Source organism: Mus pahari, chromosome 5 (genome assembly GCF_900095145.1).
Source record: "Mus pahari chromosome 5, PAHARI_EIJ_v1.1, whole genome shotgun sequence".
NCBI lineage: Eukaryota > Metazoa > Chordata > Mammalia > Rodentia > Muridae > Mus > Mus pahari.
Genome location: NC_034594.1, coordinates 154,739,097 through 154,763,064, shown reverse-complemented (window position 1 = coordinate 154,763,064; position 23,968 = coordinate 154,739,097). Strand labels below are relative to the sequence as shown.

Sequence of the window (23,968 nt, the reverse complement as noted above, 5' to 3'; positions counted from 1 at the left end):
CAGGACACTTGCAGGTCACACCAAGGGCCCTGTCGATGCTCACGGGGAAAGTTCTATGCACAGACATAGGACCCCACACTCATATTGATGGAGCCAATCTGATGGGAGTCATGGTTTAGTCCATTATTTTCTAGTATTAAAATGGTGCACCAGACCACCCACCCCGGCTGTCCCCTCCACGATAAACGGCATGCATCTGTGATCCAAGGGCAGGACAGACCAGTCGTTTGCAATCTGGGAACACAGCCTGGGCCCAAGCCTATGACTCTGTTCCTTGTTGGTCTGCCTACACTCCCGGTCACACTGAGAACCTGGGAGAGACTGCAGCAGGGCACATACTGGAGCATAATTAGTGCAACTGATCCAAATCAAAGCCCAGGCACGTGAATCAAAGAACTGTTTCTAAACCTACAATGTCTGTAGGGGTCTCCTGACCCCAAGAAGCTCATATGACTAGCTGGGATGGAGGCATTTGTCTCGGTTGGCCAGACAAGAAGGATCCTACAGTATACTGTAGTCACCTTATCCAGACCAAGCCACCATGCACATCGGGACAAGGATCACCCCTGCTCTCTTCCCAAAGGGCTTGGCAGGTGGGATTTCGCCTGGTTTTCACTGGCTTTCTGGGCTGCCGGCTCAGCAGACCCTAAGAGTATCCACAGAGAGCCCTGTTTCCACAGCAGGAAGGAGCCAAAGGCAGGCATGCCCTTTCTTACCGAATGAAGATCACCTCTCTCCAGGCAATACTCACGTACCTCCTTGGGAATCTGCATGGCAAAACAAAAACAAAAACAAAACAAACAAACAGACAGACAGACAGACAAAAAACAAGAGCAGGTGAGAGTTCAAACCCCTCGCCTTGTGTGTCTCTCCTGACACCTTTCAGACAGAAAGTTCCCGCTGAAATGAGGGGTGGCGGGCATTGCTGAACTGGGAAGCCCTATGCAGCCTGCTGAGTTCTGGAACCCTGGGGCTGGGTTCCTACCTTTTACTTTGTTTAACTAATTGCGTGATCTACCAGGATCTCCCAAATGCTTCCAAAAGCACTAACATTTGAGCTTAAATCAGATTCAAGGTCTTCCAAGAGACTTGCCTGCCAGATCAAGGAGTTGGCTGGAAAGAAAATTCCACTCAACTTGAAGTCGTAATTGATCCTGTCTTGGACCATAGTGACCCAAACTGGCCCTATAGGATTTTTAAATTGGATCTAAGGAAAGAGGCCCCTTCCTTTATGTTAGTGACACTAAGCTGTGTAGAAGGCTAGACAGGAGAATGGTACTGGTGTTAGGGAAAGAGATGTGGAGAGAAAGCATCCCCACAGCCTCTGACTCCCCCTTCCCAAGCATCCTCTCTGCCCTTTGCTTTGCCTACATGAGAGGGCGAGTTCTTTCTCACTTGCTCAGCTGCAGCTCTCTCATGGAAACTGAAGACATCAACTACAGAGATGGGCTCTCAGAGAGGGAGCCCTGCTGTGCCCAGCGTTCCTGTGCCAGGCTAGAAAAGAGGACCCCAATCCTCCTGTGTCCTCCTCCTCCTGCTGCTGTTGTTGCTGCTACACAGGCTGTTTGAACCAAAAGAACACACTGGTGCCTTGGGCCCATTATGCAACTGCCTTCCACTCTGAGGGAAAGTGAGAACTGGCTGGCACCCTCTCAGCAGAACTCCAGTGGTCAAGGGACGCCGGTGCTCCTCTAGTCTAAAGTTTAAAACAATCAGCCACACCGAGGCCTCACCACCCCTGCCAAGAACCTTCCTAATTACCTTGGCCAGCTTTCCCTCAACAACCTGGACACTTGTGGCAATATGCTTTGAGTCCACCTGGCCCTGAGTCTCCTGGGCCAGACAGGAACAGCCACTGTCCACACAGAGACTGGAAGGGCAGCCATCTGTGAAATGTAAGTTCCTGAGTGGGTGGTGGGAGAAGGGCTCTTTAGCCTTCAGGGCTGCCTGGCAGCTTATCAACTGGCCAGGGGTTTTCAACCTCAGGCTAGAGTCCAGTTTCAGGCAGTCATAGCCAGAGAAGGGTAACATCCGGGTGAGAATATGATATCACTAACTAGCCAAGCTGCTCTGCACATCCTAGCTGCTCTCTGTAGCCCAGCTACTCCCTATACCCCAGATGCTCCCCTCACCTAGGCTGCTCCTCTCACCACAGCTGCTCCCTACATCTGTCTCCTCAATTTGACTTGAAATCCAATCTGCTCACAGATTCTAAGCTCTAAATTATATGCCTCCAGTGGCAAGAAGTGAGACCACAGATCACATACCCTGGTGTATTTTATAAACAGCTATAATTTGATACAGGAAACCAGCATGCTGTGTGTATTATTTATTGGTGCAAACACCACACAGCTATTGAGAAAGATCACTTTGTTGCTCTGGCACAATGAAAGGGCTCTGAAGGATGAAGCACTGGCCACTGTCCCTGAGTGGCTCACTGCCCTGCCAGCTGCCAGCTCTCTAGAACTGTCACTAAGTTTTAAGCTATCAGGGAGCACATGGCATCCCTTCAGGCTAGAATGTTCTCTCCTCCACCTTTGAGATCCGGGTCATCTTTTGAAGACCTGATCCAAGTCTCCTCCAGCATGGGGCTGAGGAGCCCAGACTGCTGTAGTAGAGCCACCATCACAGATCCCTCCTGCTTGTCGTGGGCTGAGTGCGTTGGGTTTCCCATTCCTGATTATGAGCACCCTGAGGACAGGAACTGTGTGTGCGCTGTTCCTCAGGGTCCCCAGCTTCTAGCTCAGCACGCAGCACATAGTAGGTGCTCGGGCGAGTTTGGTGTATTGGGATGCATGCACGACTAGATGTGGATTGGTCTGCTATCTCTGTAAGCCCAGAGGATGGGTTTGCTGTATTTATGTCTAAACAGGGCTGGAAGAGCTAAGTCTGCTGAAGAGGAACTTAGCTCCTTTCAATTCTTTTCTCTTACAATTAAGTAGCAATTCTTTTCCAACCCCCATTCTTCCAATTACACACACACACACACACACACACACTCCCCTGAAACCCTTAGCTTAAGAACATGATCAATGGGGTTGGAGGCTGATGGTAGGAGCTCAGCAACTGAATTTTTTCTTGTTACGAATTTTATTACAATACTTTATATTACAATGCTTATTTTATGTGCATTAATTTATACTAAGACATTGAGCCTCCCGGCTGCTCTGGGGCTTCCAATTAGAACTGTATTTTTACCAAGAAATTCATTTATAATAAAACCATACCAAACAAACAAACAAACAAAATCTGAGTCCCCGTGGGCTGCACTGTATGGAGTCTTTGGCTGGGTAAAGGGGTAAACTACAGCATGGTCCTAGCTGGACTGTCAGGGCCTAAAGACTTGATTTACTGTATCAGGGAGACAAAGCCCACAGAGGGGTAGTCGCTGGAGAAGCCTGGGATCCTGAGGCAGAGTCTGAAGCCTGAGACAAGAACCAGCTGTGTTTCTCAATCCAGAGACCCAGGAACCAAAAGGGCTGTGTGGGTCTCTTACCCAAGCTAGTGGCTACAAGTTCCAAGTGACTTCCTATGGTAGAAAGAAGGGACTGTATACATTTGGCTTCTGCATCTAGCCATCTTCTTCTACTCTAGAATGCATGTTATTACTCAAATGTCTTTTGTCTTCAGGTTCTGGGCTCCTGTGCCCTGAGACACCTCTTCTTGGATAAGAGTCTAACCTGCACGTTTACACTGAGTTCTCACCGAGCGGCACCGTGTGGCGAGCCGCATATCTCAGTGTTAAACAGATGAAATTCTGGCCACAGGAATGAGTAACTATAAAACCCAAGCCTCAGTGAGAATTTTAGAGATAGAAGGAAGCAAAGACAACATCAGAGTAAGAGAGTTTGAACAATAGGAAAGATGCGCTCCGGTTGTTGACCAGAACATCCTCATAAAGACATCAGTCTACTGCGACAGAGGAGCCTGGGTTAGTGATACCTGGTAGATAGCATAGCCTATGCTGAGCATGCCCTGGCCAATCCTCCTTTGACGTCTGCGGTTCTTCTGCATCAGACCCAGCAGCACTGTACAGCAGGGTTCACTGGTGCCCTCCTCCTGGTCCTCATCCACCTCGTCCAAATGGATTTTAAACTGGGGGTTGGTCCAGTAAGTGGCTGGAAGTCACGCAGTGATGGTGGTCCAAGAGGGTGAGAGAAAAAAAAAAGGCAAGAACCTCCATCATCCCAGGGAAAGAATAACACTGGCCAGACTGCCTGACATAGCGGAACCTCCCTGACCCATCCCACAGGTAGACACTTAGAGCATATATCTTATCAGCTGAATCAACCAGTAGCCCAGAACCGTCTGAGTAGCTAGCATCTTGGGCTGCTCTGGACTGTACCAGGAAACAATAATTTGCCTTCCTGGAAAGCCTTCATTTCTTCCTGTTCTTAGCCAAAGGCTCCACCTGGAAGGAGCTGGTGGATAAGGACAGAGTCCAATATGAACCATAGAAGCACCGGGCACTGGTGGTGCACACCTTTAATCCCAGCATTTGGGAGGCAGAGGCAGGCGATTTCTGAATTCAAGAACTGCCTGGTCTACAGAGTGAGCTCCAGGACAGCCAGGGAAACACAGAGAAACCCTGTCTTGAAAAAAACAACAAAAAAAAGTGTCTGCCTGATGGTTTGAAAGCCTCCTGACTTCTGTGTGCTCCACCAAGCCCAGGAGAAGCTCCTGCTTTGGATTTTAATCCCACAAGGCCCTGAGACCCACCGCCCTCTGCCCCTTAGCCCACAAAGCCTCCAGGATGTTCAGTTTTGCAGCCTACTGATGAGACACATGCCCTTCCAGACAAGCCACTTAATAATGTAAGAGAAACCACAGCTTCATTTAACTTTCCTGAGTCACCACCTGTGGATACTTAGAAAGATGCCTTCTAGAGGTGGGGACATGGCTCAGTGGGCAAGGGGGGGGGGGCTTGCTGGACAAGCAAGGGGACCTGAGTTTAGATCCTAGCACCATGACAAATTTTGTGGCCATGACTGTGACTGTGCTGTTGGGGGACAGAAAAGGATTGCTGGCCCTGCTGGCATAGCTCCAGGTTCAGTGAGCGACCCTGTGTCAAAGGCATAAGGGACAAAGGGTGCTGGAACTGGGTGGAGGTTGATCTGGGAAGACACCTGACATCTTCTGCAAGTGTGCACACACAGAGATGCACAAACCAACACCCCATGCACACACGAGATTCCTATCTTCAAAGAGAGTTTTTGAAAAGATCTCTCTCAACTTAGTATCTACCCAAGTTAGACATGGAAAAATCTAAGAGATCAGCCATGGACACACAACAGTTCTATGGTGGAGTCGAATTTAGAGCATAATTGAAGAAGACAGAGCTGGCAAATTTCGCTGTGTTAAGTGTTCAATTGCAACAACGAGTTGGGGAGCAATGTTTGTTTTAGAGTGAGGAGGGATTGTGAGTGTTCTCACCATCTCTATACAGTGGTACAACACTATAAAACAGCATAGCAGTCGCAGATGGCCAAACGCACGTTCTTTATTTTTTTTTCCCCAACAGCGAGAATACTTATTCAGCCTCTCCTTTCCAGAGCCTCCATTTCTAGATATATTTTTTTTTTCACTCAAGGCTCAGGTGCATATAGATTTTAAGATCAGGTGTCTGTGGATTCCAGGGGAGACAGAAAATTCAGTAATCTTCTGTACTTACTTCATTACCACGAGGCAAGAACAATCCATTTCTTCCTGACAGCTAGCTGGCAGCACAGATGGGATTATGATTTGGTGCGTGCATATACCTTGGGAACCCCCTATGGTTCTGAGCTTCCAGAATGATCCAGGCGAATTTCCTATGTCTTCTCTAAGAGCTTGTTAATGGTGAGCATGTTTTAATTTCTCCCAAATGTAGCATTACCGCAATCCCTACATTTTTTGTTTACTCCTTAACAGTACTATAGGAAGAGAATGGGCCATAAAAATAATACATCCTATTTGTATAACGCCGCACAGTTTACAAAGCGCTTCCCCGTGCACTCTGCGTTACAATGCTCACTGGGCCACAGCTAGTTGGAAGGTAGGACTTATGAATCATGGTGAGGACTGAGAAACTGAAGCTCCAGGACAAGAATGTCCCCCAGGTCTCACAACCGGTAAGCTGACTGATGGGGGCAGGCCATCTGGTCTTTGCAGCCAGATGGAGACAGATGAGAGTGGAGGAAGGACCTGTATCCACATGGGGTTTTACAATGTTGCCGTTTCTACAGCATGCAGTGCCCTGGCTGGGAAGGAAGTAGCTGCTCTTCGCCCCTGCACAGAGATACCTAGTCAATCAACACAAATCAACAGAGCAACAGCAAGCCCAAGGAGCATGAAGGTGGGGAGCTAGCAAGCCCGGTTCCGTTATTTCTCCAGGGAACTGTAGGGTTGTTTCTCGGTTGTTTCTTCAGCTGCTGCCACAGTGGACTTGACCTAGGAGGAGCCTACACAAGTACATGTTAGTCATCATGTAGGAACCAGGGAGATCACTGTCACCTTTGGCAAGATGAGGAACCAGAGTTAAGTCAGAGGCAGAAGTTGGGCCAGGACATCCCCACTAGGGATAGATCCCTGGTGACCCCCACAGAATGGGACATGACCCATACATAGCCCATGTATGTCCATTCCTGACCCCACAGCCTTACCCCTTCTGCTCTAACTCAGGTAACAAAGCAGATTGACTGCCCTCCTGAGAACAGCCCAGAAGAGTAGATTGCTGTCTGACAGCATTAGCTACTCTGTCCCAAAGCTCAGTGGGGGTGGTGTCAGCCAGCTGGACCAGGTAGGGAAGGGAGGAGTCCAAGAGAAGAGCAGGAGGCCTTAGCAATGGTTCAGGAGAGGTGACCAAAATGCAGCAAGCTGGGAGGGCAGAAGGGCTGAAGCACAAACGATTTAAACACAGAGGAGCTAAGCTGAGGCCTCAGATAGGCAGCTGCAAAGCCACTGTCCACCCTTGCCAGCCTGGCCTCCGAGCCAGAAGAGAAACAGAACCCCAGAACCACGAGCATTAATTATCCATAGATCCATGTTAAAAGGTCATGCAGCCTCCGCAGGAAAAGCCAGAGGGCCCTCGGCCTCACCTGGGTAGTTCTGGCAGCCCCCGGCTGTAGAGCCCCGTGTCCAGCGGCCGTTGAAAAGTACAAGGTTCCATTTGTGTATCTCCTCACTGCTCAGAGAGTCCGGGGACAGATTACATATCTCCAGTCGGGAGAACTGCTTCAAGAAATCCGAAAAGGACATCCTGAAGAACAAAGGAACCAGAAGGGAGCAAGTGAAGCAGGCTGGACTGGAAGAGAGATTAAAGGCCCAGCAAAGAGCTTTTGTCTTCCGGCAACTGTGGGCTGCCCGAGTTTCCTTCTACAGCCCAGTCACACACACAAGCAGAGCTACCTACCGTTCAGATTTGTGGCTGTGGTCAGAGTCTCAGTTCCTAGAGAATCTCCCCCTCTGTAGCTACCAGCCACACAGAATTGGAACCATGAACCAGAGGAACCATCCCCTCCTCCTGGGAGCGGGGATGTGATCATAGCCCTCACCTCTAGGCTGGATCACAGCAAAGCCCGCCAAAGGCTCATTTCTGAGGAAGTCCCCATGAGATACAGTGTAGAGATTTCCTCTAAGACATTCCATCTTCCAAGGGATCCCCCCTCCAGCCCTCCCTCCCAAGGAAAGGAAATAATCCTGTTTTGACTAGATGCTAGGCCTTAGAATTGGCGGGGTGGGGGGTTGTTTTAGGCTTGCAACAGGCAGAGAGCTGGGTTCCAATGCTTTAGAGTTGAGAATGAAGGTAGAATTATACCAGAGGAAGGGGAAGGGGACATTATCACATTCCTGCAAGTCCTAGAGACTGACCCTCCTGTATACTTTGGAACAGACCGGCCACAAGGCCCTTCGGTACAGCTCCTTACCAGAACTCCCCATCTTCTGCTCTCTTGTCCAGTTCTTCCTTCTTCCTTGGATCTATGTAATTCCACTCAGGTGCACTGTGGAGGGGGAAAAAATGAGCCAGAGGTGGTCATTTCTGAGATGCAAGCTGTTTACTGAAGCTAAATGTCTCCAAAGGATCACAAATGGGATGAGTTCCATCAAGGGACAGACTGAACCTGGTGTGAGGTGCTGTACCATGGTGGGAATGGGTGAAGCCATGGATGGGCCCTCCTGCATGGCCTGGGCATGTAGCTGAACTGTGATGGCTCTGGCTAATTTTCAGTCTCTGAGCAAGTTTTATATTCCAATTAAGACTCACGGACTTCTGACCATGAGAATAAGGAGGTCCTGTCACACAAAGGGCATGCACTCCTCTATCCATTAGTGGATATCCGCCAGTCTCATCTCCTGTCAGACTGGGGCCACCCAGCTCTGGGTACATAGATACTGTCCACATCCTAAGTCTACAGCTTTGATCATCAGGCCCAGTTTTTTAGAAATTTCCCTCAAGTGTCCCACTAGTGTGGCCTTTCTGTGGCGATATTCACATGCTTTATTCAAATGTCATCTACAGCTGCCTGACCTTCACAGTGGGTTTTCCTGAGATACATGTGCAATATCTAGATAAGGGAACAGGGTTAGTACTGATCCTAAAACCAAACAAAGGCTCTTCCCTGAGCACACTCAGAAACCACCCCTCATCCCTCCCTCCCCAGCTGATTTCTAAGCCAGCTTCTCCCTCCAGCTGGCTTCTAAGCACTTGGGTTCTGGGACTTCTTAAAACCATCAAAACATCCATTCAATCAGTACTGAGTCCCACAGAGTGCTTGTTTGAAAAAAACAAAAAGGTTAGGCATCCAATGGAGAACTCTAGATCTAATCTAAATCTACCGGTTAGCTTGACTTTGTTATTGTCATTGTTGGGGTTTCCAAATGTTGACAACACAGCCAGATGCTGTGTCATCTCGGACCTTCAGTGACCTTCTCCAATGGCCCAAGCAGTTCCTGGCTGGTAGGGGACATGAAAGACATGGGTGCCAGAGAAAAGTCATCCCAGGACCTCACCTCCTCTGATGGACTCCCCTTACTCCTGGATAGGCAGCCCAAAGACTGACCTTCCAGTTAGGGATCAACACCCATCCATGGTGTGACGCTTCACTCATTACTGCCTCAGTGGGTCATGGCTCCCAGGACCAAGGTTCTCCTGACATCTTAGTTTTCTGTTGGTACTGAGTGAGCAGTGTTTGTGACATGGAAAGATCAGATTTTTGAGCTATCGATTTGACCTTGGAGCACCCAGTGTGGTAGGCAGGAAGGGAATAAGTAAGCCTTCAGCAATAGGCAAACTTCCATGGAGATGCCAAAGCAGAAATCCATAATCAAAAACGTCAGCAGAGAGGTCGCTACTCTGCTTTTCCCGTCCTAGAAACTATTTCCACAGCAGACTGCATAATCTACAGGAGGTGAGCCCCGCAGAACCCACGGAGCAGTGGGTCTTGTCATGTATAGTGTGTGTTATAGGACACCTTTGCCCCGGGATAGCCGAGCTCTGAGAAAGAAGAAAAGGGACATACTTATCACTCCAGGCTCCTGACCACTCCACTTCACCCCACGGGTTCCTCAACCTGATCAGCTTCTCTGGGCGGCCACGGAAATCCACCTGCAAGATCCACACACCACACAGGTGAGTCACCACGACTGCTGCCTGCAGTGTGTGTCTGCACCCAGGACAGTCAGCGTTCCAAATGTTGCTGAAACACCACACATTCATGTCCTTCCCGTGCTTGCATTTAAGCCTTGGTCAAACGTTCCTCTCTTCTCACAAATTATTAGAACAAGTGAAGAGTGAATCTACGGCAAAAACAACTATGTATCTACTTAAACTTAGGTTTAAATTTTGCAGTTGACTAAGTTGGACCTCATTCTCAGTATCAAAGACAGCAACCTAATAAATATCCCATAAACAAAGCTGATAGCATGAAAGATATAGACATAGACAGACATAGACATAGACATAGAGAAAGGTTTTCTAAGATAGGATTTCTCTATGTAGCCTTGATCGTCCTGGAACTCACTCTGTACATCAGGCTGGCCTTGAACTCATAGAAATCCACCTGTCTCTGCCTCCCAAGTGCTGAGATTAAGGGCATGTGCCACAACCACCACCTGGTTCAACTTATATTTATTGCTTAATACTGGGTTAGGTACAGTGCTAAGCATTTCAAATACACAATCACTGCATTTAAACTTCACAGTTTGATGGAAAAAATATGAGACTCTGAGAGTGTCAATTATTTGAAATCACTTAGCTGTGTAACTATCACCTCCTGAAGAAAACTCATAAGACTTGGGGAGTAAAGGAAACATGGAGGTCCAGGAAGTTCCTAAAAGTGACAAGATTCACAAAGCTCCTCCCTGAGGTTATAAAAGTAGTGAACAGTTGCAGGGCAAGCAGAGGTTCTTCAGTGAATGCTGCCTCCAGCTCACACAAGCAGCTACAGAGATATCCATGTGCCACTAGCCATGGTGGCTTTCTGGTGATGCAGTTGTGCTTGAGAAGTAGGGGCTCTAGGAAGTAAGCCCAATATAACCACTGGTTCACTGAGGTAGATCTGGGTGGGGCTGTTTCTCTGTCTGTCACTGGTGCTGTATCCAGGTGAGCAGATGCTTGCTCACATCTCTCCACAGAAAGGGCAGGAGCCCAGCAGAGGATCCCCATAGTCTAAGTGTATAAATGCCTTTGGACAGCTATGGTAAATTTTTATCACTGCTGTCATGAGATTTGCAGGTGGGGCTTTCAAGAGATTAAAACAGGAAATGGAATTAATGTCTGTCCTAAGAGCCTGAGTTCCTTCTTCTGGCGTGAGTTTTCATTATCTCAGGACTGGATTGGTTGCTAAGAGTGATAGAAAGCAAATCCAGCCCGCCCAGTTTGTCTGTCTTCTGCACCCACCCATCCTTCCAATGATGCTGTTAGGGAGCAGTGTGGAGCTACCCAGTACTGGACTTCCCAGCCTCTGAATGCATGGGGAAAAAAAAGCCTCTCTTTTTAAAAAATAAATCATCCAGACTCATGGATTGTGTTATAGTAACAGAAAATGGACTAAGACACTCCCTCACCCTACTATTTAGTGAACACTCGAGTGTGGTCCTCATGCACTCCTGCACCCATGCCAGGACTCACATACATTCATAAAGATGTCAGTCTACTAGTCTTTATCCTCATTATTCCCATGAAACACTAGCCCGAAGTTCCCTCATACATACTCAATTCATGTTTATAGAGCTGACTTGATTTTACAATACCACACTCAACCGAGAGCTATGTAGTAAATGTTGTCACAGTTGCAACAAACAGCAAGCTGGAGAACTGGTGTGTGGCTCTTTCTGCATTGACCACTGGAAAACCTAAAGTAAATTCACTTCTCAGTTGTCCCATTTAGATTGATGTTTTTTACCTTTGTCTTATGGTCCACTTATATCTATGCTTTCAACCATAAACAAATTATGCAAATCCTATTTGGACATAGATAAATCATATAAAATAAAAATCATGTATAGTATCTGGCAATACTGGGGCCAGAAAATGAAAATTATGTGCCTTCTCATTATTAAATATCACCCTGAACACTGCAGTAGAAGTTGTTACTTCTTTTAGGGACTCCTACAGGTTTATATTGATTTGCCTACATGAATATTTGTTTGGAACATATATAGAATCTAACTGACAGTCAGTATAACTGTTCTGACCACACCTCATAAACGAATTGAATTTAATTAAAACCAGAGAGCTGGAGGCCAGAGTGGCTCAGATACTGTCCTCTGAGAAGCCAAGTGTTAACTGCTCATCAGTCCAGGGCTCCAAATCCAGAGAGAAACTTGCCCTGGGCAAGCAGGAAAGCACAAAGGGAACTCAAACTTTCTCAGTGTCACCTCCTACATCCTTGGGATACACCAGATTTTGGCTGTCATTCATATTAACCCCTTCCTACCTCATCAACTCCAGTCACAGAGTATGCGTGACCCTTAACCAGCTTTTGCCTGGTGGTGGCTTCTGCTTCAGCTGCGTTTGAGACCTGTGTCGAGAAGAAAGTCCAAGCAATAAGGCTGACCCTGACCTCTTTGGGGTCAGCACTACAATGTTTTCTAACAGTATAGAACACATCTAGGGACCTCCCCGGTGGGAAGAGTGTAGGGTTGGCCACAACCCATGAGCAGAGGGACCCATTTCTAGAGAACCCATTTTAATAAGCCAGTCAGGCTCTGAGGGGCTGCTGAGGCTGCAGTGTGATTGATCATAGTTACACTGTCTCAAAACAAACAAACAAACAAACCTACCCATGATGACACCTACACAGGAAAAGAGAGCCCATGACCAGACAGATAACAACCAGCCCTCAGGCTAGTGGCTTCCAGATCTGATTTCTAAGACCACATTGGCATTCTATAGAGCCAACCTTCCTGTCAGAGTAGGATCCCCTACTTCTATTCAGGAATCTCCAAGTCCATCAACTATTGTCAACTGCCATGTTTGTTTTCCCAAAGACTGAGATAACTTAGCAAAAAGACGGTAAGTAGACGGCGCCTAGGATCAGGGGTCTGGGCTGTGATCTCGGGATGAGTCTAACCATGCTAAAGCGGCTCCGTTATCAGCCAACGATAATCTTAAAATGTGACCAACCCTAGTTCCCACCCACTCACCAGGCTTCACCATTTCCTGTACACTGTAAACCAATATGTCACCAGAGAAAAGAGGCGAAGAGTTGAGGCTTACATCAATGGAGCAGCCCAGCAGAGAGCCTTTGCGCAGGGCCTTCTGGATGATGTAGTACAGATTGCCTGGAGGCTTCTTCAAGTCATAAAACTCAGAGATGCCACCCGTGAAGTCCTCAAACCCCTCAATTGTGGAGCCTCCAGCAAGAGCCTCATATGAACCATTGAGCCTGTTGAAAACGAAAGAAAATATGCACCATCCACACATCCATGAGCAACCCCAACAAAGGGGACCATGGGCTGTGGGAAGGGACAATGCCAAGATACAGACTTGAGGGCCAGGGAAAGACCCTGGACAATTGTGAAGAGGAGCCCAGAACACGTACAGGCTTCCATCTCAGACAGACACCTCAGAATACACACAGGTCACTGTTTCAGACAGACATCTCAGAACATGCACAGACCACTGTTTTAGACAGATACCCCGGGATTTCACAAGAGACAGATCCTTAGGCAGCCCCTCCAGGACTCCCAGCTTCAAAACCAAGTGTAACCCTTCCAGAATTTGCTCTGACTGCTTGGGTTCCTGGGGGTGCCCAGGCACAGACAGGAATGGAGAACCCTCCCTTGAGGCTGGGAGGTATTTGCTAAGGAGTGCCCTAACACAGCCAGAAAGTTACTGGGGTGTTAGAACAGAGTGACCGCAGACCAGACTAATTCAAAGAAACCCAAAGAAGTCATGAAACTTGGAATGTCAACCAAAAAAAAAATGTCACTCAAGGAATGAGCAGAAACTTTGTTGAGTTTGGTAGTTAAAAACCGTTCTTTTCTTCTTCTTCATCATCATCATTATCATTTAAACATCCATGCTGCCCTAAGATCTTACCTTGAGTTTTGAGAGAGAATAAGATACTGGCTAGAGAGAGATTCTTATGAGACAGAAGTAACGTTTAAAAAAAAAAACATTTTTTTACTTATTTAAGTTCATGGTATTGGGGCTTGAACCAGGGCTTTGTATGCGTGCTAGGCATGCACTCTACTACTGAGTTGCATCCCCAGATCCAGAGATGAGATCTAGAACTCCCAGCCCAAATTTCCATTTCTCTTCAGAGTGGTGCTTTCTGCATAGCCTATGGATGTCTGGATGCTGGGGAGAAACTTGGCCATGGCTCCGCGAGTAGGAGGGCGGGAGAGAACCTTCAGGGAGGCTCCAGGGTCTTCTGGCTCTTCACCTTCCCACTTACTTGGCATAGGCTTTCTCCAGCAGAGCGCTCCAGAACTCACTGCCTTCTTCGGAGTGTAGGAAGAGCAGCTGTCCATTCTTGGTGGGGAGCCGGTCATCAATGACCACTTCCACCCACTCTCCATACTGCCAGAACTAGGGGTAGGAAACAGTTGGATAGATGTATAAAGGAACGGCTCTCAAACTGGAGTGTGTACCCAAATCACCCAGAGGGATAATCTCACGTCAGTAACTTGGCCTTGCTTCCAGAGTTTCTGATGCCACAGATCTGGAGTAATATCTATAATACAAAAGTAGTGATAAAGGTCACAAGAAAGGACTCACACCTGGAAATGAAAAATGCCGGCGTAGTTCTTCTGGAAGCTCTGGTCTCTAGGAACCACTCGATAAAGCAGCTTTTCATTCAAGGTGAGGGAGGCAATGGCTGCCAGAAGCCAACAGTCTCCTGCAAGGAATCAGAGGAGGCAATGACTGATCTGGCCAGGCCCTCGCTGTCCCTGTCACTCCAGAGTCTGTGTCTGTTGAAGACTATACTTTGGCTGTAACACAATTCCTGCAACAGGGTTATGTATAAACAACAGAAATATATGTGTTCAAGAAGCTGATGATGAACTGGTATTGGTGAGAGCCACTCTCTCTGCTTGATGCCTGACAGAAACGTGAACAGGCAAAAGGACCTGGCTAACTCTCCTGCCCTATCAGAGGAGCACTGATGCCTAAAGCCCACCCCTTAGCATAATCACATTGGGCTTGGGGGCTGCCAATTGGATCTTGGGAGGACACATAGTCGACCAAAGGTACCACAGCACTCTCCTACGTCATACAGGTAGGTTCTCCCCTCCTGGCTGAAGTGCACACACATTCAGCTCCTTAGGCCTCAGTGGGGAGGGGTTTTACTCAGGCATAGAAACTCTCTGCTCATTTTTATACTGTGCCTCCCTTGTACAGTGAGCACTTCACAGTTCCTAGACTGTCAGTGGAATGAAAATAGGAAGAGAGAAAGAAATCCCCCCATTTGCTCCATTTGTTGTCAACAAATACATTTGGTTGGGAAAAACAGTGAACCTATTCAGCCAGGATATAAGATATGCAAGGGAGGGAAGGAGGGAGGGAGGGAGGGAGGGAGGGAGGGAGGGAGGGGAAAGGTAATCAGTAACTGAGTGATCAATCCTTTCCCATTATGGCCTTGGGTAATGGCAGTTGATTTTGTATGATCTGTGTGGAAGATAATGGTCCTTTTGTGTTTCAGAGTTCACAGTGAGAGCCTTGGTTATAATACCCTTGAGGTATTGATTAGCATGAAATCATCATAATTTGAAGCAGATGAAATAAAAGTCAAGAGAGGTTAAACATCCCAGGGCTTGGTGTTGGCCACTTCAAATGTCTGAGTATATTTAAAAGCAAATAGAAAACCCCCTTCTGTGTGAGACAGACCTCCTAGGCCCTGAAAGCCACATCCAAGACAGTGCCACTGACTCCTGGTGACATTAACTGAGGAATCACAAGCCCTGGACACTCCATGCTTACCTTAACCTCCTGAGTGGGAGGGACCAGCATCTCGGAAGCTATGGTGCTCACACCTGTGTAGATGCTCATGGCTCTGCAGAGTATGAGGGCAAAGTGTCCTTAGTGTCCCTCACACTGTATAAAGCAATATGGCGTCATGCAGCCCAATCTTGCCTCTTTCCAGCTTTACTGTGGATTCCAGAGTCTAGGGTTTAGTGAAGCAGTCCTTGCTTCTCTTATGCAAATGGTTCTTCTTGCTCTAACACCTCCTTGTGCCCTCCAGGTAGCTCTCAACCTTAGCCAGAGAAGCCCCTTTCTGCATTGGCACCAGCACAGACTCAACAGGTCCAAGTGCTGAGGCTAAGTGACCATTGAGCATTCAGTCCTAAGTAGGACATATATATCCATCCTTCCTCCAGCAAGGCTCAGAACATGGTGTGGGAGACGGAGCCAAAAGAACATAGTAGCCAGAGGTAGACCACTGTGAAATGCTGACTTCTAGACAGGGCGTGGCCACAGCACTGGTTCCTGTAGGACCTGAACAAAGTCAAGCCAACAAGATCCTCAGCGACTCAGCTGGCAGCACCAGCTAGACTCAGAGGGTTAGAGTTGCTTAAGGAAGTCAGGGAAGAAGGAAGGAAGGAAGGAAGGAAGGAAGGAAGGAAGGAAGGAAGGAAGGAAAGAGAGAGAAAAAGGGAAGAGGTTGGCAAGATGGCTCAGTGGTTAAGAATACTACCTGTTCTTGCAGAGGACCTAGGTTTGGTTTGCAGCACCCACGTAGTGGCTTACAACACTCCTTAACTTCCGTTCTAGGGATTCTATGCCCTCTTCTGACCTCCACAGGCATAACTAACACACACACACACACACACAAACACACACGGGGGGGGGGGAAGAGAGAGAGAACAAATATACATATAGGCAAAATACCCATATACATAAAATAAACTAAATCTAAAAGGAAAAGGCAGGACATGGAGGTAGGAGGGCAGGTGTTGATCGGTGTCTGGGAAGAGTGGAAGCCCCAGCCCCACACTCTTGGAGTAGTGAATGGGTGATGGCTTTGGGATGGCTATGTTCAAGAGTCATATATACATATATGAAATTTATCAAACAACAGATAAAAGATGCTTAAATAAATAAATAAATAAATACTCAACCTCTCCTATGTACTTTCAGACTAACAGCCTGGCAACATTTTAAATGTTTTCCAGGCCCTTTTTTAACTTTATGTTCTCATCTTAACGGCAGGGCTAAGAAAGTTGCTTCCACGGTCCAGGAGTGAACACACTGGTATTTTACACTCAGACTGCTTGAGCATGTAGTCAGCAATCTATGACCGAGGACCAGTGTCTGAAGGTCTGTCACCACCAGCAGGAGTGCTGTCACAATTTCACCCCCAGCCTTTCCCCACCCCACCCCCCAAAAAAAAAACAGAGGTTAAGACTACATTCCAAACTAAGTTTTCTCTCCCCTTCTCTCTCTCTCTCTCTCTCTCTCTCTCTCTCTCTCTCTCTCTCTCTCTCTCTCACACACACACACACACACACACACACACACACAGGTTACTTTTTGAGTAATTTTTCTGACATTTGAAGTGGCATGGTCTCTACCTCCCTCAGGGCACTAACAAATGCTATGTTGCAGATGATCACAGGAAGGCAAGGCGAAGTTCAAGGTGAGACTGGAGATGGTTTCCGCATGAGCACTGCACTATGTTGCTCCTTACACAGGAGACTGCAGCAGAGTGGTAAGTCATTAAACAAGCAACTTCCTAAGGGTGGAGACAACAGATTTCCCTTCCCCCATGGGGCTCCCCTCAGCTCAGCTGCTTCTTGTGAACTCTCCTATGAAGTCGTGTTACAATGTCATCGCTCTGCCTTTCTTGGCTTAGAAACAAAATAAAAACCTTTCCCAGAGCAACTCCACCCTACCTGCCTAGTTTCTTGCCCACTGTGAGTTTAGCCTCCAGTCAAACTTGGAAAGCACAAAGCGAACCCTGATCACTTTTCCTGCCTGATCTTTTCTTATTTGTTCTGTCTGTCTGTCTGTCTCTCTCTCTGGTGCTTCCTACAACTTGGCCAGTTGAGTCTTCACCCCCCACTAACTTGGGGTCTACTCAGAAGGCACTGCTTTTGTCCTTTGTGTGTTTTGGAGACCTTCCTTATCCCTCTCAGCTGATCGTAACCCACAAACTGGGCCCCCAAGTCCACCCACAGGGAGGCTCCACGGTGGCACGTTCCTTGTGATCTCTAATTAACCCTACATTCCCAAGCCCTCCCTCCACAGAGCTCCTAGTCCCTACCAAGGCTGCCTGATATGGGTCTCTCATCCCCACCTGATATGGGTCCCTCATCCCCGCCTGATATGGGTCCCTCATCCCCGCCTGATATGGGTCTCTCATCCCCACCTGATATGGGTCCCTCATCCCCGCCTGATATGGGTCCCTCATCCCCCGCCTGATATGGGTCCCTCATCCCCGCCTGATATGGGTCCCTCATCCCTGATATCTCCTGCTGAGAAGGAGCGGTGAGTCTCTCCCAGTAGCAGCCCAGTAGCTGACAGAGATGACCCAGTGAATTTTTGACAAAGAAAAACATGTCAGCAAACGACCAAAGGAGTTCATGAATCACGTTCTGACCCTTTGTGAGGGAATAAGCCTGCCTAATACGTATTCTCACCTCATGACCCCAGGTCTGGGCTGAAGTGAACAGGGCCATGCGTTAAACCTCTTAACTCTCATACACGACACCCGCATCACACCAAGAGGCTTGGCTACTCAGAGCTCCGTGACAGGTGAGATGGGCACAGTCCCCAGGGAAGGGTCAGAATGACTGCTCTGTGATGTCTCTGAAGCAGGTGACTTCTCAGAGAAACCAGAGTTGCTTGCTGCCCCGCCATGGTGACAGGTATGACCCTGACTCCTTTCTGATGCGAAGATCCTCACAGGCTAAGCTGCTGCAATACCACACCCTGAGTGCTTCCTAGACATGACACAAAGACATGCCAGAAGGCATCCCTCGGTGGCTAACATCCACTATGTCGGCCCAGCCAAGGAAGAGTTTAATGTTTCTTTCTCTCTTTCATTCCTGACATTTTCCAGGGCCCACTCAGCTGCTGCAGTGAGCGCAATGGGATCTAAAGAATGCCATAGGTATAGGCATTTGGATCCCTGCCAACTACTACGTGACATTCGAGTGAATCCTCCTGACAAGGATGCTTTTCCTGAAGCGCCCAAACAAATGTGCTTCCTTTCAAAGGCAGTCTCGGAACGACAGGCATTTACTCTTCTGCTTAAAACACCTTGGACTCCTGTTTGAGGGGCCTGCCTCAACGCCACAGCACCTAGATCTCTGAGGACAGTTCTGATTTCCAGAGGCAGTGATGAAGCTTTGGGATCCACATTGGCAAATTTGTTGGCAAATGAGGTAGACAAGAAGGCCCAAAACGTGTCCACAGACAGGTCTCTTCGCTTCCGCCACCTCCTGGCTAGTGACCACAGGTTAGCACTCCTGAGAGCTTAAGTATGATGTGGGAAATTGATAGTCGCACCTGCTTTCCTAATGAAGCATGGCAAAGTGTCTGCCTACTGCTCTACCCCTATCTCCTTCCCTCCCTAGGAAGTCTGACCTATGCCTGCAGATCCACACGCATCTCAGAAACTCAGGGCTACCGAGTGGGACGGGACGGGCATAGTGGTACATGCCTTTAATCCCAGCACTAGGGGGGCAGAGGCAAGCGGATTTCCAAGTTCGAGGCCAGCCTGGTCTACAAAGTGAGTTCCAGGACAGCCAGAACTACACAGAGAAACCCTGTCTCAAAAAACAAAAACAAACAAACAAACAAAAACAGAGTGGGATGAAAGTCTAGATACGTGGGAAGACAGAGCAGAAGCCCAGTGTGTGTCTGGATTTCTAAGAACTAGCCCAGGGCCACCCACCTCCAGACTCCTGTCACAAAGAACTATGAGTTTCTCATCCCCTCTTGTTTAGGTCGAGGTTAATGGTTCTTTCAGCCAACATTTTCCTGAGATAATAACAAAGTGATTAGAATGCCTTGTAAGATGGTTCTAAAAGAAACTCTACTAAAGGAGTTTTTTAAAATATCGGAAGTAAGGATACTTGAAATACACACATTGTTCTATATGCTGCTTGAGCTGGCTGCGTTCTGGGGACACTGGCTGGGTAGTCCATCGGACCTCCACAGAGAATCATGGAGTATGGAATTACAGAGAGTAGCATTTGCATATGAATCTCTGACACGTGGGAGAGGAGTGTGCTGGGACAGCCCAAGCACTCCTCAGCACCGGCAAGTATGAATGTGCTTCCAGAGACAGGAGCGATTCCTTGTGTGAGGGACTGTGATGGGTCTACTTGTCCACGTGGGACAGTCTAGAATCGCCTGGAAAGAGAGTCTCAGTGAGGAGTTGTCTAGATTTGGTTGGTCTTTAGGCATGCCTGTGATGGGGAGGGTCTTGATTGTGATCATTGATGTGGGAAGACATAGCCTAAAAGTGGATGGTACCCTTCTACACTGCACTAGTGGATGGTACCCTACTACACTGTGTGAGAATAGAGAGAGCAAGCAGAGCAGAGTGATCCTGCATTCTCTCCCAGTTCTTGATGTGAGCAGCAGCTTTAAGTTCCTGTCTTGACTTCCCCACCATGATAGACTGGAACCTGGAATTGTAGCTAAGTCGACCTTTTTCTCCTTAAAGGTGCTGTTGTTGGTGTATTTTATCACAGGAAATGAAACTAAGACAGGGGCATAGGCATCCTTGTCCATTTTTTTCTTGCTCTAACAGAATATCCGAGCCGTGGGGTGATTTAAAAAGGAAAGGACTACAGTTAGCTTGTGGCTCTGAGAGTTTAGGAACTCTAAGAGCAAATGTTTCATGATGCTTCAACTCATGGCAAACAAGAGTTGGGCAAGTAAGTGCGTGCAAAGAGGAAGGAAGCCTGATGTCCTGTGTTGGCTGAGTCATTCTCCAGGAAAAGGCACCAACCCCTCTCAATGAACGCATAGCTTAAGCAGCCTTACCTCCCCAAAACCAGCACACTTCAAGAGTCTCAGTGGGGACTGACTATTCAAACCACAGCAAACGCAAATAACTGATCTGAGTCCAGATGATGTGGGGAGGAGAGAAAGAGACGGAGATAATGATACCCAGANGAGGGAGAGAGGGAGGGAGAGAGAGAGAAAGAAGAGGGGGCAGGACACCATGTGTTTTGTCAGGGAAAAGGAGAAATGAATGAGGAATTTGGGCAAAGGAGTCTGTGATTCCCCTGGCCCAACTGAGCAAGACTAACATAAGACTGAACTGAAGAGATGAGAAGAGCCTCCCCTCTCTTTATCCAATGTACTGAACGTGTTAGAAGGTCTTTTGTGAATGGCAGGCACACACAGGACAGAAACAGACTCACGAGAGGGCACACAGGAGACAGCCTTTCCCACTAGTGTCTCTATTTGGTAAAAGAAGTGGCCATCTGAAGAAGCCTGGGGAGGAGTGGCCTCACCAGAAGCACAGAGGGACAGGGATATGGAAACACTTACCAGGACGAGCCCAGCCATGAGTGGGAGCCAGAGAGGCCAAAGAGCCTTGTTCTCATCATTGATTAGGAATAACTTGTCTTTAAGATAAAGTTCTCCTGGCTGAGGAGATGGCTCAACAGTTTGGAGTACTCAGTGTTCTTCCAGGGGATGAGATTGGTTCCTAGCACCCACCCAGTGCCTCACAACCATCTAAAACCCTGGTACCAGTGGATCTGATGCCTTTGTTTGGCCTCAGTGGGCTCCTGCACCCATGTGGTGCACATAAATTCATGCAAGCACACACACCCAAAGACATTTTTTAAGACAAACTTCTCATGTTCGAAACACGATACCCACCCAAGTATGATGTTTTCCAAGGGAGACAGACTGAAGATAATGAGTCAACAGAGAGGGGTACTGGTTGTTGACGGCTCTGCATTTCATGAAGAATGTGAAATGCTACCCAAGGCTGAGGCTGCATCTTTGAAAATGCCAGAGGGAAAAAGAGTCCCAGAGCCTTTTCATGTTGACTTTAGTGAAGGGGTACAGTTCCCTTAATGGGAATATAGCATGAGATATGGGTATGACTCCAGTCTCTGCTATTTACTAGCTGTGTGGACCCCAAAAGAGGCAGCACCTCCCCGAGCCTCGGCTCATCATCTACGCACTGGCAGTATTACTGATTGATCCCCCACTGGAATAGGTACTAACTGATCACATGGGACCTGTAACAGCTAGAACATAGAATGTGGCCATTAAATTACAGCTCAGTAAATTACAGCTCCTCTTGGGAAAGAAAAGGCTGGGAAGTCACTGCTAGGGCCAGGGCAAGAGGCAAAATTATCCCACTGTGGCATCCAGGCAACCAAAAGAAGGGGGCGTGAAGTAGACAGGTTAGCAGCCGGGCAGATATTACACACGGATTTGAGATGATAATGACTGACCACTGACCACTGCATTTAGTAATGTGGAGACAGTAGCAGCAACACCTGCTGTTTTATTCGTCATGTTCTGTATATCCAGCTGCTCGGGAGGTTGAGGCCGAAGGATCGGTTGCTGGAGACTAGCTTGGACAATAGAGCAAGAGCCTGTCTCAAAACGCAAAGAAGCAAATGATAAAAGATCAAAAAAAAAAAAAAAAAAAAAACCTACAGCCTGCAGATGTCAAGAGCCATTGCTACAAGAACTTAAGCTTCGGGGACTTTCTCAAACACTAGGTAGACAGAGATGCTTCTGGACTGCAGGGAGATGAGAAGGAGGAAAGGAGAGAAGGTAAACTCTGGAAGCCAGCAGGAGGGCCTTCCTCACCTCGGGAAGTGCAACTGGAGGACCCCAGACACTCTGAAGAGGAGGCCGGCCCAGGCAGTCCTCGTGCCCAGCTGCCAACTCAGAAATCTAGAGGCAGAAAAATGGTGACGTGGAGTGCTGAGGCACAGAGACCAGAAGCTCATCATGGTGCCCGAGCCAAGGGAGGAAAGAAGGGCAGACCCACCCCTCTGCAGAGGCTATGGCGTGGTCTCCGGGGTCAGGCACCAGATGAAGAACTGATGTCTCATGTGCTCATGGGTATTCAGAGGGAGCTGAGTCAGGTCTGTTGGGCCCTGGTAAACCAGGAAAGGAGCCCATAGAAGAGACCAACGCCTCTTCAGGAGGCAGTCAGCGCCAGGCTGTACAAAAGCCATCTGGTCCCCCTTCCGTTGCAAAGTTATTTCGGCTTTCATTGTATCGAGCTGCCGTCTTGGAGAGCAACAAGACTTTAAGAAGCACCTCTGTCCACTTGTGATGCTAAGATAAAACACTGCCTACTAGGTGGTTTGTGAACAACACCAATCTGTTTCTCCCAGCTCTGCAAGCTGGAAGGCCGAGATCAAGGTATTGGCAGACTTGGTATCTTTTGAGAGCCCTCTTCCTGGTTCATAGATGAGGGATGTCTTACCACATCCTGACATACTGGAAGGGAGAAGAAAGCTCACCAGAGGCTCTTTTATAAAGGCACCAATCTCATTCATAAGGGTGGAGGCCTTGTTACGTAACCACCTCCTTACCTCCTCTACTCCGAAGACTACATGTTGGGATTTTCATGAATTTCAAAGGAACAAAAACCATTCCCCTGTATAATAATTCTCACAAAGAATAACCCAAGGAGGACTACGTGCTCCAAAGAGACAAGAACGTAGACCAGGGAGAGCTATTATACCTTTGATTGGCTAGTTTCTACTCCCCTCCCTCCCTCCCATTCACTCTCTCTAGAAATGGAGGCACCCTAGCAAGCTGAAAATAACCAATACAGTCTCCCTGATTACACATTCAGATGCAATCCAAAGATTTTGACCCCACTAACAAATGCTTGTTTAAAAAATAAATAAATAAATAATTTTTTTTAAAAAAAAGCATCTTCAATATTTTATCACAGTTAAGGCACCCTTCACCCGTTCTTCCTCCATAACACTGCTCAAATGTTTTTACACACAGGGCACTAATTTAGCTTGGCACTTCGGTGCCCGGCAATCTCGGAAGCATCCTTCCTCCTCCCTCCTGTTGGTGAGCATGCGTCTTCAAGCCTGCTGCATTTCATTCATGCCCGTTTGACTGTGTTAGAACACAAACGCTTCTGGCTGTTCGTGCTTCGGTTGGTTAGGGTCTGCCTCGCCTGGATGCTGGTGGCAGGGGGATGATGAACTCCACCGAGATCTCAGCACACAACCCGTTGCACCACCTCAGGATGGCGCTGTCAGAAGTGATTTGAACGCAACTCCTACAGGTCATGTACTTGAACCATCAAGGGAGTCCTACAGTTCAGCCTATGTTGCAGGCTTCTCCAACAGAGAAACTCAACGTGGTACGTGTCGATACTGTGTGAGGTAAGAACCAGGCTTAGATCAGAGCTGCTCTCTTGGTGAGCAACGCTCTTATGATAGAAGTGTCATGAACTGGCGTAGAGATCTCGGCTACAACATGGCTGGCATTATGGAATGAGTATTTTTTATGGTGGGGGCCATCCTGAATGTTGAGCAGTGTACCTGACTTGTAGCTGATGGGAGGGGGAGGGGG

At 47.9% G+C, this 23,968-nt stretch overlaps 1 protein-coding gene across 3 annotated transcripts in view; it reads right to left on the bottom strand.

The window, feature by feature from the left end:
• Positions 1–23,968, bottom strand: part of Capn8 (calpain 8) — a 68,115-nt gene that overhangs the window by 19,952 nt on the left and 24,195 nt on the right. For 2 of the 3 annotated variants that reach the window (XR_002380534.1, XM_021197859.1), the window contains exons 3-11: positions 14,206–14,324; positions 13,881–14,014; positions 12,698–12,866; positions 11,916–11,999; positions 9,498–9,583; positions 7,905–7,979; positions 7,077–7,237; positions 3,943–4,118; positions 756–767 (exon numbers count right to left, since the gene is read on the bottom strand). Coding sequence is in view for 2 of the 3 variants with exons in the window: in XM_021197859.1 (XP_021053518.1) it covers positions 756–767; positions 3,943–4,118; positions 7,077–7,237; positions 7,905–7,979; positions 9,498–9,583; positions 11,916–11,999; positions 12,698–12,866; positions 13,881–14,014; positions 14,206–14,324 (1,016 nt within the window). In the remaining variant the exon portion in view is untranslated. Of the gene's footprint in view, positions 1–755; positions 768–3,942; positions 4,119–6,429; positions 6,441–7,076; positions 7,238–7,904; positions 7,980–9,497; positions 9,584–11,915; positions 12,000–12,697; positions 12,867–13,880; positions 14,015–14,205; positions 14,325–23,968 lie in introns of those variants that run through there. The other variant, XM_021197860.1, reaches the window with a different exon arrangement.